Source organism: Pantherophis guttatus, chromosome 11 (genome assembly GCF_059756535.1).
Source record: "Pantherophis guttatus breed Tessera chromosome 11, ASM5975653v1, whole genome shotgun sequence".
Taxonomy (NCBI): Eukaryota; Metazoa; Chordata; class Lepidosauria; order Squamata; family Colubridae; genus Pantherophis; species Pantherophis guttatus.
In genome coordinates, this window is record NC_142073.1 from 10,785,454 (window position 1) to 10,799,972 (window position 14,519).

Consider the following 14,519-nt stretch of genomic DNA (forward strand, 5'->3'; position numbering starts at 1 on the left):
CCCTAAAAATTGCCAAGGTTGGATACAGAGGTGGGTTTCAGCAGGTTCTGACGAGTTCTGGAGAACCGGTAGCAGAAAGTTTGAGTAGTTCGGAGAACCGGTAGTAAAAATTCTGACTGGCCCTGCCCCCATCTATTCTCTGCCTCCCAAGTCCCAGCTGATCGGGAGGAGATGGGGATTTTGCAGTAACCTTCCCCTGGATTGGGGAGGGAATGGAGATTTTACAGTATCCTTCCCTTGCCATGCCCACCAAGCCATGCCATGTCCACAGAACCGGTAGTAAAAAAAAAATTGAAATTTGAAACCCACCACTTGTTGGATGCCCCCGTTTTAGACCCTGCATTTAAACAAAACTAAGAAAGGATGTTAGGCATGGTTTGTTCAGTGAGTTGTAACAGATAACTAAGCAATAACGGATGGGCTCCGACATCCTCCCCTGACCCAAATAAATGAATCTCATTATATGACTCAGTTATTTTCTGTCAGCTGAGCTTTTAACAGAAATTCTCTTTAATATTGAATATTATTTGACATGATTGCATCTTCATTTTTACGATCAGGCAGTAGAAAGCATTTCACTCTTTTGCTTGAAAATGAACCCGGGAATTGGATTTCAATCTGATTATATTGTAGAGCAGTGGAACAAAACCATCAGTCCTGGCACCCATGTTGTATTAGGTAAGTATCTTCCCTAGGCTCTTTCTCAAAAAAAAAAACAACAGTTGACTTTTTAGCTCCCTACTTATGGTTTAATTGACTAATTTATAAAGCCCTTTAGATTAAGATCAGTGTCAATTCGATTGTGATCAACTATAATGATTGTCTCGTTAAACCTTAGGGTAAGAGTTAATCATATAATGAAAAACAAGAAATGAATTAGTAAGAACAGTATTTATTCTTGATGCTTCTATTAATTAACCCATCTTGTCTACCTGTTCCTGGTGGTTATTTCCTGCCTATAAAGGACGTGGTTTGCCTTATTTGTAGCTTCCTCCCAAGTAACTAATTAGTAGTCTGAAAGCGATATACGGGAACACTCCTATAATTTAAGAATCAGGAGATGAGATGAATGCTTATGTTAGAACTAAACTTACAGAATCCTGTAGGGTTTGTGCTAATTATAAAGTGACCTAGACATATCTAGAAATAAAGATTTCCTTTCGAGTTTTTGACAGCATGTAAAAAAGAGACTTTTGCATGATGGATCTCCTGTTTTTTGCTTCCAGTTTTAACAGACGACTGCACGGCAGCTGTAAAATTTACAGACGCAACCCGTGTCATTCATTTCAGCTTTCCACCAACTCCAAGAATCTTTGGTGCCCGCCTACATGGCTTGTCTGCCAACTTCCAGAATTCAGTAGAAAAGGTCTGAGTAAAATCCTAAGAATTGTTTGTCAGCATGAAATACAGTTCTGCCATTTCAAGTAGAAAAGTTCTCACTGGGTCTTTCCCTCTTTTCTCTCTAATACACACTTCAGTAGCCATTGAGCCTCTGTTCTACCAATAATTCTACTTATTAATTTTTTTAAAAAAGATTTTTAACTTATGCCTGGAATTTTCTGTCCAACCCGCAATGTTGGTACTTACGAGACCGCCTTCTGCCACCAATAGCCTCTCACCGCCCAGTACGCTCCCATAGAGAGGGGCTTCTCAGGGTGCCGTCAGCCAAACAGTGTCGACTGGCAGCCCCCAGGGGGAGAGCCTTTTCTGTGAGGGCACCCATCATCTGGAATGAGCTCCCCCCAGAGATACAGAGGATCCTGCAGGCCGGCCTGGCCTAACTTTTCCCTTTATATTGCTTTTGATTTTAATGTTTTAAACTGGGATGTCTTGAATTATCTAGGACCAGAGTGTTTAGTATATTTTAATTGGTTTTTTAATATTTGTATTACATGTATTTTTATCTTGCGCTGTTCACTGCCCTGAGTCCCTCGGGAATAGGGCGGTATATAAATTAAATAAATTAATTAAATAAATGAATGAATGAATGAATGAATGAATGAATGTAATGCTCTCTTCTTCTGTTCTTCCAACATTTTTCTTCCTTCCGTGCAAAGAGTCCATCGCTGGGAAAAGAACAGAGCAAAGCCAAATCCATCTTGCTGTTGACAGAGAAAAACGCCTGCCATGCAGTTGGAGTGCTGCATTATTTGAAACGGGCAGAAGCTTTCATCCCCCCTGACTTGTACAACTTTACCAGGGGAGTGTTGGAAGCCAAAGAGGAAAAGAGAAGCAGGCAGCCGTTGTGTTCTTCCATTAAGGCCTATGGAACATGCAAGTAAGGAAATGCCAAGGCCATTATGTCTATGGAGATTCTCGGTCAGGCTTGTCCCAAAGGTCCTTTTTTGAAAGGCAACTGGTGTCAGGGTTCCAAGTAACTCGGAGGCTTGAGTTTCCTCAAAGTTCCACTTTATTACAGATGTCATATTGGCACATCTGGGAAAACCCAAATCTAAAAGTTTCCAGGTTTTCTCCACCCAAAGAAAAGTTCCAAGTCCCTGCCCAACCCCCACATGTCCATCACATGGTCCAATCGAAGCAACATCCCAACTGGAGATGCCTCCCAGTTCCATCCGTCCAGGTGCAGGGCAAGATGTCCTTGACTTTCTGAGAAAGGAATGTTATTTTGACTATATATCATCCTAACTCCATACGATCCCCCCTCCCAGTTTCCCACAGCAGTAAATGTGGAAGATCCAACAAAAAAGATGACTTCCAGGCCTGACAACTGGACTTTGTTTCTCCTTGAAGACGTTTAGCTTCTCACCCAAGAAGCTTCTTTCTTCAGTTCAGCTGAAGAAGCTTCCTGCGTGAGAAGCGAAACGTCTTCAAGGAAAAACAAAGTCCAGTTGCCTTTCGAAAAAGCACCTTTAGGCCAAGGCCATTAGTCTCAGCAGTCGTTTACATTGTCCTCCTGCTATAACAGGATAACTTGGTAGTACAGTGGTTTAAGGCACCCTGTTATTAAGCTGGTTATTAAGACCAGCTGCCTGCAATTACTGCACGGTTCGAGTCTCGCCAAGGCTCAAGGTTGACTTAGCCTTCCATCCTTTCTAAGGCAGGTAAATTGAGGATCCAGTTGTGGGGGCAATAAGTTGACTTTGTATAAATGTACAAAAGGATGAAGGCTATTGCTGAGCACATTGTAAGCTGCCCTGAGTCTCCAGAGAAGAGCGGCATATAAATCAAATTTAAAAAAAAAAAAAAAACTTAGCAAGACACACAGCCAGTAATCTGATGGCAGCAGTTTGGAAGAATTGTTCTGGCTGCTGTCCACATTATATTATCCTTTGATAAGGTGAAACACCTGATCCATTCAAGTAACAAAGGAAGTATAAAATTTGGCTTTTTATCAAAACAACTTGTTAAGGAATGGAGAAGAGCAGCATCAAATCATAGATTTGTCGCAGCAACTACTGATCTTTCGCATTGGCCAAGGCTCTGTGCAAAACATGTGTTGAATCACTGCGAAGGAGTCTTTTTGCTTGATTCCTTTAATGAATTGTTCACAGGGACACCCTCTGTGGCTCTCATTTGGGATTCACAGAACCTTTGATTTATTCACCATAGCAATCGGTGGTGCTCCAGTGACACGTTTGCAAGTGATTGTTTTGTGGACGTTTCTGCCCCTGTGTTCTCCATGCAAGCAGAAATTGGGTAGATTCCTTTTCCGTAACTGCTTTCTTTATTCTGTGGTTCCAAAACGGTGCAATATTTCGGAAATTGCTACCCTAATATTCTTTCATTATTTTAATTCTGTCTCCTTATGATCGTGCAGAAATAAAAAACGCTGTCCCGATCGCCATCGCATTAACCTTCAAACTGATGTGCCCTCAAAAGTAACTGACGAAGCTCTGCAAACAGGTGGAATTATAACAGTGAGTCTGTAAAACACCTTCTGTTTCTAAATATTTAAAATAACCTTGTGGATCAGAACAGGAAGCTTGTTCCAAACTTTCTCACAGAAAACACTTTTCCTCCTGGGTTGTCTTGATCCCACACTGCCTCGCTCTACACCTGGATGTCACCCCCACCTGCACCATGCCTTACATTATTTTAGAAGATGAATAGAATAGAATTCTTTATTGGCCAGGTGTGATTGGACACACAAGGAATTTGTCTTGGTGCATACTTTCTCGGTATACATAAAAAGACAAGATACATCGTCAAGAATCATAAGGTACAACACTTAATGATAGTCATAGGGAAACAGTCAATATAAATCTTAAGGATACCAACAACAAGGTTACAGTCATAAGTGGGAGGAGATGGGTGATAGGAACGATGAGAAGATTAATAGTAATGCAGATTTAGTAACTAGTTTGACAGTGTTGAGGGAATTATTTGTTTAGCAGAGTGATGGCGTTCGGGAAAAAACTGTTCTTGTATCTAGTTGTTCTGGTGTGCAGTGCTCTATAGTGTCGTTTTGAGGGTAGGAGTTGAAACAATTTATGTCCAGGATCTTGCAGAATTGCTTCAGTTTCCTATTCTTTGGGTGCTAGCTCCCGCCCTCCCGCCCCCCCCAAAAAAAGCCTTGTACAAAAAAGAGAATGGAATGAAAACAGTTAAAACAGATGCATTTTAATAGACATTTATGGTAAATATAATTGTTGATAGAAATCTTCCTCTGTTGACTTCCAGGAAATTTTTACTTATGTTTTCTATTTTCAGATACTGCCTCTTTTTATTGTGGATGCCACAAACTACTTAGGCCGTGTGGTCGGGAAATGGGGTAATCCCTATGCAGCTCTTGAAACAGAGCTAAAGGATTATTATCAGGAATCTAATAATTGTACCCCAGTTGACAAGGTGGAGAAGCTGGCAGTGTATGGACTGCGGGAAGAGAATTCTTTCCACAGGTAGGATACTTGGGGCATTGTAGAAATAAATTAATTTAGCCGTCACTAAGCAATGAAGTCATAAAGCACAGTGCCAAAGGACCACACCACGTGGCAACAGCAGTTCCAGCTGCAATCATAACTTCAGAATGTGATGAGTGTTAAGGGGTGCAGGATTCCCAGATAAGTACTCCACAGTGAAGGTGGGGTGCCACAGGCTGCGGGAGGCCAGAGCAGAACTGATGTAGTTGCAGGAGGATGGGTAGAGGCTGCAAAGAGAAAGCGGGAGCAACTTACCGGAGCAATTTGCACATTTCCCTTCCAGCTTCCCCATAGACTTTGCTTGTGGGAAGATGGCAGGGAAAGTTACAAATGTGATCATGTGACCGCAGCTCCCTGCAATGTCACAATTGCGAGCAGAGCACCCAGATTCCAATCCTAGCGGTGGTGCAATGGCTGGAACTTCAACGACCAAGTGTACCTCCATTTTTTTTTTTTTTTTTAGCATTTCTACAATTTCCACAACGGTCACTAAATGAATGGACACAATCAGAGGATTCTCTGTGTAATGACTGGTAGAGTGATGGTCTAAGTTAGAAACAGAAGCAAACAATGCTGTTTCTCTGGTCTGTCGTGGGGTCTCTCTTTTGCCTAATTTTATTACTACTAGGGTAACGAAGGGACCAGAGATGGGATTCAGCCGGTTCTGTCCGGTTCTGGCGAACCGGTTGTGGCGATTGCAGTACCCACCTGGACGTAATGATGTCCTGTTTTGCCACGTTTTTGAGGCCCGGCGCATGCATGGAAGGCGCAAGCACAGAGTATGTGCGGAAGGCTGAGCGTGCACTGAGGGTGGCGCATGTGAGCCTAGCGAGCGCACACACTCACTCACATTTACAAACCGGTAGGGAAGGTAAGTGAATCCTACCTCTGGAAGGGACCATATGTAGGCCCTATGCAGGGATAGCCAACCTCTTTGTGGGCTATAGGAAATTTTCGCCCTAACCTGCCTGGGAAAGCCAAGGGAAATCATCAAAACCATAAAGAAGCGAAAGTTAGAATATTTTGGACACGTGATGCGACACCCAGAAAAATACGGCATCCTTCACTTAATCCTCCAAGGAAAGATTGAAGGCAAACGAGGTCCAGGCAGAAGAAAAACATCATCATGGCTTCAAAATCTAAGGGACTGTTTTGGACAAAACTCAACAGCACTTTTTCGTGCGGCTGTTGATAAAAATAGGATCGCCAGCATGATCTCCAACGTCCGATGACGGATATGGCACAAGAAGAAGAAAGTTATCTCCCCAAACAGGATTGTTTGAGCAGCAGAATCTTAAGGGACCAAAGATGATCGCAGGTTGTTAAGCATAGGGAATATGAACTGAATGCACAGTTCATTTGTTGCACTGATTTACACACTCTGGTAGGTTGTACACGTAGATAAAAAGGCCAATTTGTATATTGTTAATAGCTGGAATTTCCTGGTGTCCTTTCCCTGCGTTCTCTTAAAGGGTCCAAGTGCTAGACGTGGAACCAAAAGAAGATTCCGGTGCGTTTTACAACGTCCACATCAAGTACATAGACGAAGGCAGAACTGGCTATGTCCAAAATCATCACTTGCTTAGTTTACCGGAACAGTTTCAAACGTTGCCTCCTCAGGCTGTGGAATTCATAATTTGTAGGGTTAAACCCATTGATAATGAAGCAGAATGGCATCCAAAAGTAAGTTCCCAAAATTTGGAGTTGATTTGGTTTAGTTTTTGGTCTTTGCAAACAGCGAGTATTTTTTCTTCTTCTTAATAATCCCAAATATAATTTTTTTCAACTGTTTTGATGAACTATCACGCTAAATAGTGCCTAATGCCTGATTTTAAACAAGAAACAACCCATTTGGGGTCCCCCCCCCGGTTTTAATTTTAATTCATTCATTGTGCCAAACAATGACTGGGATACACTGAATCCTTAGGAGTTAATTAATATATTTAATAGGCACCTGTTCGTATAATTGCTTGCCCTATGGCTACACCCCACTACTTCAGTAAGCTTCTATTAAAAAGAATGCTATAGTCATTGAAAAGGAACATTGTCTCTTTTCTGAAGATTGTCTTTGTTTTTTGTTAGGTATCTAGATACATTAATGACAAAATCAGAGGGAAACCACACGAAGCAAAAATAGCACTTGTCCTGGGAAATACAATTTGGGTAGATCCGGTGGTACGTAATGCACAATTCAACTGTTCCTTATTTCCTTTCTTTGAAAATGCAGGTACTCTTCGAGTTATGACCACAATTGAGCCCCCAAATTTACGTTGTTAAGTGAAACATTCATTAACCTGAATTTTGCCCCCATTTTACGACTTTTCTTGCCACGTTTGTTAATTGCCGTTGTCACTTTTTTCCAGTGCCGTTGTAACTTTGTACGGTCGCTAAATGAACTGTTGTAAGTCGAGGACTGCCTGCAATAGATGTAGTCCTCGACTTATGACCACAGTTGGGGCCAGAACTTGCATTGCTAAGCAAAGCAAGCCACGCCTGATTTTACAACCTTTTTTTGGTGGCGCGCCACGTGGAAGTGAACCACTGCAGTTGTTGAGTGAATCACGTGGTTGTTAAGCAAATTCAGCTTCTCCCATCGACTTTGCTTGTCGGAAGACAGCTGGGAAGGTCATGCGACTCTGGAATGTTGTAAATATGGGCTGGTTTCCAAGCACACCCAAATTTCGATCCCATGACCATTGGGGGGGGGGATGCTGCAGTAATTATAAGTGCAAGGACTGGTTGTAAGTCACTTTTATCAGTGCTGCTGTAACTTCAAACATTCGCTTAATGAATGGTTGTAAGTCAGCTACCTGTTTTGAAAGTTTTCCCAGGTTTGAAATTAGAGTGAACAGGTAGTTTCTTCTGGGTAATAGATGTGATCAGTACCTTGTAGTTCTAATTTTCAACAAAATTTTGCTTTCTTTTTGTGTCGGGGTTTTGTTTTGTTTTTTTACATCTACTTGAAACTGAAATCTTAGAACCAAGAGAAGGACAATAAGATCTGGCTGGGTCTAGAAATGTCCAAAATTTAAAATGCAGTCTCGGTCGATGACCATCTTCTAAGAGAATGGATAAAATAATAAAAGGATGAGATTGTGGTCATAAGTAGGAGGAAGAATCAAGCAATCATTTGGAGCCACAAAGAATTAAGTCTGGGGGGAAAAAAGTCACTTGTCTTGTCATTTTAAATTCTAGATTCGAGTCACTAAACTTCAAGACCTGAAAACTTCAATCAACGAATATAATGTTCGCTCTGAAATCCTATCTACTGGATTGGGAGTAGACAATCCTGAGCATATACAGGAACTTGAGAAATTATTTAACGAGGCTGAAATACCCCATGAGAAAAAAGAGAAGCTTGCATTGTAAGATATATTTTATGGATAATTTACTGGCTGCGTGCACTGAAACTGGGGGATGGCTATTCAGAATGACGTTGAGAACATTCTGGTTAAAGAACTATATTGGTATATAGTTTCATACCCTATAACCGTGATGGCGAACCTATGGCACGCGTGCCAGAAGTGGCACACAGTGCCCTCTCTCTGGGCACGTGAGTCATCGCCTCAGCTCAGCTCCACCACACATGCGTGCATGCCTCCCGCCAGCCAGCTGGTCTACAGGTCTCTGCTATGCATTCGCGGGGGGCAAGGCCCGCATGTGTGTGGGGCACACACGCATTACATTTTGGGGGTTCGGGCGCGCGCTTTGGCCACTCGGTCCGGAAAAGATTATCCATCACTGCCCTATAATATTCTAATGGTTGTAGGAGGCAGGAAGAAGGATAAAATTCATGAGGTTAAGTTGGATATTTATAGCTCTGATGTATGTTGATCTGTCTTTGTTTCAGGAAATAAGTAGTCCCTTGAATGCATGGTTGACATTAGGTTACTCCAGACACAAAGGGGTAAGGATGTGGCACTCCCCCAGCTCTGCAAATACAGCCATGGGTTTCCTACCAGCCAGCCACCATTGGTGGCACACTCCTTGGCCTGGCATAATAACAAGCACAGTCCTTACATGAAGAAAACATCAAAAGACATTTTTTTGTATTAAGACATTAATAGGACAAGAACCCCGATAGCTTTAGAACTTTAGAAATGATAGCTTTAGACTTGAAAGCATCCTTTGTTTGTTCTTCTGTTTCAAAGACTTTAATTATTTACTCATATTAATAGGGAATCGTTTCATTAAAGTCTTTGCTTTGTAGTAGGGAATCATTTCATTAAAATCTCTTCTCCCCTGTGTTGCTCTTAGATTTTTCATGTCACTTCATAAAGCGAAGAGCAACATTTTTGAAACACGAATGAAAGTGTGGTGGGCCCAAAGTCAAGGGAGCAAATGCCTTTTGTGCATTTTCATGAGACCACCTAAGTGCTCATGGATGGAGGCTCCACCTTTCAATTTTCCTGCCAGAAAGCTTCAGTCCTGTCTACATCTTCCACAAAAATCTAAACCTTACTACCCACTTGTTTTAGTTGCGAAATCATGTCCGACCCATCACGACCCCATGGACAACGTTCCTCCAGGCCTTCCTGTCCTCTAGCATCCTCTGGAGTCCATTTAAGCTCACGCCGACTGCTTCAGTGACTCCATCCAGCCACCTCGTCCTCTGCGGTCCCCTTCTTCTCTTGCCCTCAATCGTTCCCAGCATTAGGCTCTTCTCCACTGAGTCCTTCCTTCTCATTAGGTGGGCAAAGTATTTGAGTTTCATCTTCAGGATCTGGCCTTCTAAACAGCAGTCAGGGTTGACCTCCTCTAGGACTGACCGGTTTGATCGCCTTGCAGTCCAAGGGACTCGCAGGAGTCTTCTCCAGCACCCTAGTTCAAAGGACTCAATTCTTTGGCCTTCTCAGCCTTTCTTATGGTCCAACTTTCATAGCCATCCATTGCAACTGGGAAAACCATCGCCTTGACTATACGCACTTTTGTTGGCAGGGTGATGTCTCTGCTTTTTAGTAAGCTATCTAGATTTTCCAAAGCTTTCCTCCCCACTAGAGGGTGGCAAAGAACCAAGAATAGAGCTCTTCCCGTTCCAACTGGGTAGAAAATGGCTTTCTAGCAAAGCATTTTTGTCCTATCAGATTCAGGGGTCTCCAACCTTGGCAACTTTAAGCCTGGAGCAAAGCTGGCTGGGGAATTCTGGGAGTTGAAGTCCTCTAGGCTTAAAGTTGCCAAGGTTGGAGCCCCCTGAGATAAAAGTGTCTCTCAATGTTTGTGCCTTCTTTTTAAAAAATAAAAAAGGCATTGTTAAAGAGTACAACTGACCAGCAGCTGGGAGAAAGGGTAAAAATGCTTCTATTAAAAAAAATGATATATGTGTTAGGATCTTTTTCCTTCCCAAATTTCAGAAAAGGAGGGCATGTAGTTCAGTCCTTTTTGCTGGGCAAAATGTCTCGATATATGATCAGTAGTGTGATCTTAAGAAACATTGCACGCACTGCCCTGAAATACTGGATAAAAGCCCAGCAACTGATAATATTAAATCCATGGCAAAATGAAGGGTTTCTGTATTTGCGCTAAGCAAGGCAGTGGTTAAGTGAGTTGGGCCTCAGGTTATGAAACTTAGCCACAATTCAGCGAATCGCTGTGTTGTTAAGTGAATCACACGGTCATTAAACGTATCTGGCTTCCCCCATTGACTTGGCTTGTCGAAAGACAGCTGGGAAGGTTACAAGTGGTGAGATCACATGACCCACAGGACAGTGCAATTCATAAATACATGCCAGTTGCCAAGCACCTGAGTTTGGATCACTTGACCATAGGGACGATGCAATGACCATAAGTGTAAAAACGGTCATAAGTCACTTTTTTTCAGTCCTGTTGTAACTTCGAAGGTCACTAAACAAGTTGAGAACTACCTGTATTCTAATGGCTTCATGCTTGTTTTGCCTGAAGGTTTCTCCTAAAACTGAAGCCAGGGAGGTTCAGGCCCTGGGAGATTCTTCTCAATTTTTTTAGTCTTGCTGGGTGACTATAATAGATCTCCCAGGAAAAGAAAGACATTTTAGTGTTTGTGTGTTTCCCTTTTATTCTTGTATGTTTTTATGAATAACTAAAGAAAACTACAGTGCATTTCGAATGGTTTGCCTCCTCGATGTCTCTGGAAAAACCTACACAAAGCAAAGGTTTTTGAAAGGACTGGTAGTATGTGGTTCAGTGGTGAAATCCAATTTTTTTTTACTACCGTTTCTGTGGGCATGGCTTGGTGAGCATGGCAGGGGAAGGATACCGCAAAACATCCACTCCCTCCCCACTCTGGGGCCAGCCAGAGGTGGTATTTGCCGGTTCTCCGAACTGCTCAAAATTTCCGCTACCGGTTCTCCAGAACCTGTTAGAACCTGCTGGATTTCACCCCTGATGTGGTTCCTTCTATAGCACAGTTGCTTCCCTGCCAGCAAATAATTGAAGTCAGACCACTTGAGAGCATCTCTCTTCAAATATTTTACTAGTTCATTGAAATACCAAAAAAAATTAAAATAGGGAGGGCGGGGGAATAAGAGAAGAAAAGAAAAAGAAAAGCACTGACTTCAAACTCCTTTTGGTGCATTAGAATAAAGTAGTAACCTAAAACCTCAACTTCCTACTTTTATGCTGGCCATTTCTATAACAACAAACCTATTTAATCTGCAAAATCCAAGGCCATGTGAGAGTGTCAAGGTTGCAGCGTTTTTCTCCTGTAGCTAGCAACAAAATAGAAGACAGGTCCTTCTTTGGCATTAGCAAAAATAAATAAATAAAAGGATCTGAGAATATTAAAATATATATTGTTTGAAGCTAAATCTGTTTTCTCTTAGTAGAATTGCATAGAATTGAATTGAATTTTATTGGCCAAGTGTGATTGGACACACAAGGAATTTGTCTTGGTGCATACGCTCTTGGCTGAAAACTGCCCATTCAACATTTCGGCCACGAAATTCTCTCTCCATTTCAGACTTCATCCCCCCATGGATGGAAGAAATGCTGAACCCGTTGAGCAGAATGTCTCCGCTCCTGCAACTCTTAGCTCAGAGGCCTCAGACAAACAGGCCCTGCCCGTTGTACAGAAATCGCAACACAGCCAAGATATCGTCCGTGATGGTTATTCTGAAGTACCTTTAGAAAACCATTGCAGTAAGTACGATGTAAATAAACAGGTGGAATATAGTAAATATCCATAGGAGGAATTTCATTCCTGAAAAACAGGAAAGGTACAAAGTGTCGTGTTTGAGCAGGAGGTTGGACTAGAAGACCTCTGCGGTCCCTTCTAACCCTAATGGTTTTACATTCTGTGAAAAAATTCTGATCCCTAATGGTAAGACTTAAAAGTATAGGAGCCTGAGTGGCGTAGGAGGCTAATGCCTCCTACTAAGGCAGCATTTAACATCCAGCTGCCTGCCATTACTGCGAGTTCAATTCTCACCAGGCTCAAGGTCGACTTAGCCTTCCATCCTTTCTAAGGTGGGTAAAATGAGGACCTGGTTTGTGGGGGCAATAAGCTGACTTGTATAAAATATACAAAAGGATGAAGGCTATTGCTTAACGCATTGTAAGCTGCCCTGAGTCTCCGGAGAAGGGCAGCATATAAAAATAAATTAAAATAAAATAAAATAAATATGCAAACTTTGCTTGTTTTTGCTTCATTATGATGTTTTTGAACTTTCTAAGTACCAAGCAAGGCCTAATGTGCCAATAAATTGTTTTCTGAGAAATGTGGTTGGCTTTTCAGGCCTTGAATATGCCTCAGCAATATTAGTGCTGATGATTGCCGTTTGAAATATACTGAGATGAGGACTATTTTTGTTCTGTGAAACATCTTTACCTTGAAACAACCTTTCTAATTAATTAAGTGCAGTTGGAACATTGCGTTCAGTTTTACCCATTGAAATCTGGTAAAGGGAGATGCCACGCGAATTTAACTTGTTTTATTTCTTAATGTAGATGAAACGGTGCAAAGTAAGAACGACGAAGACGTTCCGCAGACTTCGCCTAAATGGTATCAACCTTTATTTGATGGGACTTATATACGTGCCTTAGTTCTTAGTTTTTCTTGCTCTCTCCTTGTCTATCCTGGGGTTCAAAGAGCTGCTTTTAGAAGGCTTCTGGAAGGTCTCCAACTGCGAAAGTTTTAAAACTTCTCAGAGAAAGTCCAAAGTTAGGGTTGATTGAGCAGTGGGTGGAAAGTATCTGATTTGAGTGAGCCGAGGTGGCGCAGTGGTTAGAGTGCAGTACTGCAGCTACTTCAGCTGACTGCTAGTTCAGCAGATCAAATCTCACCGGCTCAAGGTTGACTCAGCCTTCCATCCTTCCAAGGTGGGTAAAATGAGGACCCAGATTGTTGGGGGCAATATGCTATTTAGTATACTGTCTTTGGTGTAAGCCGCCCAGAGTCCTCAGAGAGTGGGCGGTATAGAAATATGAATAATAAAAATAAATAAATAAAATTTGACATTTACTGTATTTTTCAGAGTATAATACGCACTTTTCACCCCCCTAAAAGAGGGTGGAGATGTTGGTGCGTCTTATACACCGAATACAGCCATTATTGGCCTCCCGAAGTCCCACCCCACATGTCCTGTTTTCACAAAAAAATGGGCCTGTTTTTCACAAAAACGGGCGCACAGAGGGTTTGGGAGGCCTGCAGAGTGCTCCTCAGGGCTAGGGAGAGCAAAAACTTTTTTTTTTTAATTTACCTCTTCAAAATCTTGGTGCGTCTTATACACCGGTGCGTCTTATAGTCCGAAAAATACGGTGAATCATGTACTCTTCGGACAACTACAAAATGCTTTTTGAAAAGGTGAGTCAGCATCACAGCAAAATTATTTCCAGAAAAAGTTATGGAAGAGTGAAAGGCAAGCAGGCACAGACTGGCTGACACACACACACACAAACACAGCAAATTCCCCAAAAGTGATTTCCTTTTTTTTTTTTTTTTTTTTCCACTTTCATGCATTATGCATATTGTTTGCATAGTGCATATTGTTTCCTGTTTTTATATATCCACATGTGTATAGCGGTTTAACAAAGCTGTGTGGCTTTGGATTCAAATGTTTATTTTTCTACACATGGGGTTTTTTTAAAAAAATTTTTTTTTTAATATTTTACTCTTCCAATTTCAATATGTAATTATTTTTTCCTTAAATGTTTTTGCCCTACCGGATGACACTATATCTTCTTTCGGGACGTATTTGTTTTTAGTTTTATTATGTGAAGTTTGAACATCTATCTCTGCAAAATGTAACTACATATCTAACTGGTAGAGTAAAGCAGTTCAACTATTGGATTGGGGTCATGGCCAAGATCTCAATCAATGATTAAATATTCAGCTTTTCAGTTGGATGCTTTGTTTTGCTGATTTGGGGGTGGGGGTGGGGCGGAATAGGCAAGCTTTATTTAGATGATTTCATGGAAGAGTAACAAACACAGCTCATAAGCTAAGTTACTTTATGAGAACTGCATCTAACTTCGTATACGAGCAGCGTTCATATTTGAAGACTCCACTTTAACCCACTGTTTTTTTAACGTTTCAGGCTCCATCCAGCAATAAAGTGGTTTGACAAGCAAGATGCTGTTGTTGTGAAGATAAAATTGCAAAATATTAGTAATTACGACTGCAGGATTTTTGAACAGAGGGTCACGTTCAGGTAGATTGATTTGTAT

General features: G+C 41.6%; 1 protein-coding gene across 4 annotated transcripts in view; it reads left to right on the plus strand.

Annotated features, from left to right (window-relative positions):
• Positions 1-14,519, plus strand: part of TDRD12 (tudor domain containing 12) — a 34,522-nt gene that overhangs the window by 16,647 nt on the left and 3,356 nt on the right. For all 4 annotated transcript variants that reach the window (XM_034425755.3, XM_034425759.3, XM_034425756.3 and 1 more), the window contains exons 21-31: positions 561-678; positions 1,227-1,366; positions 2,058-2,278; positions 3,779-3,878; positions 4,672-4,859; positions 6,353-6,563; positions 6,963-7,055; positions 8,076-8,245; positions 11,815-11,993; positions 12,801-12,855; positions 14,390-14,503. In XM_034425755.3, the coding sequence (XP_034281646.2) occupies positions 561-678; positions 1,227-1,366; positions 2,058-2,278; positions 3,779-3,878; positions 4,672-4,859; positions 6,353-6,563; positions 6,963-7,055; positions 8,076-8,245; positions 11,815-11,993; positions 12,801-12,855; positions 14,390-14,503 (1,589 nt within the window). The remainder of the gene's footprint in view (positions 1-560; positions 679-1,226; positions 1,367-2,057; positions 2,279-3,778; positions 3,879-4,671; positions 4,860-6,352; positions 6,564-6,962; positions 7,056-8,075; positions 8,246-11,814; positions 11,994-12,800; positions 12,856-14,389; positions 14,504-14,519) is intronic.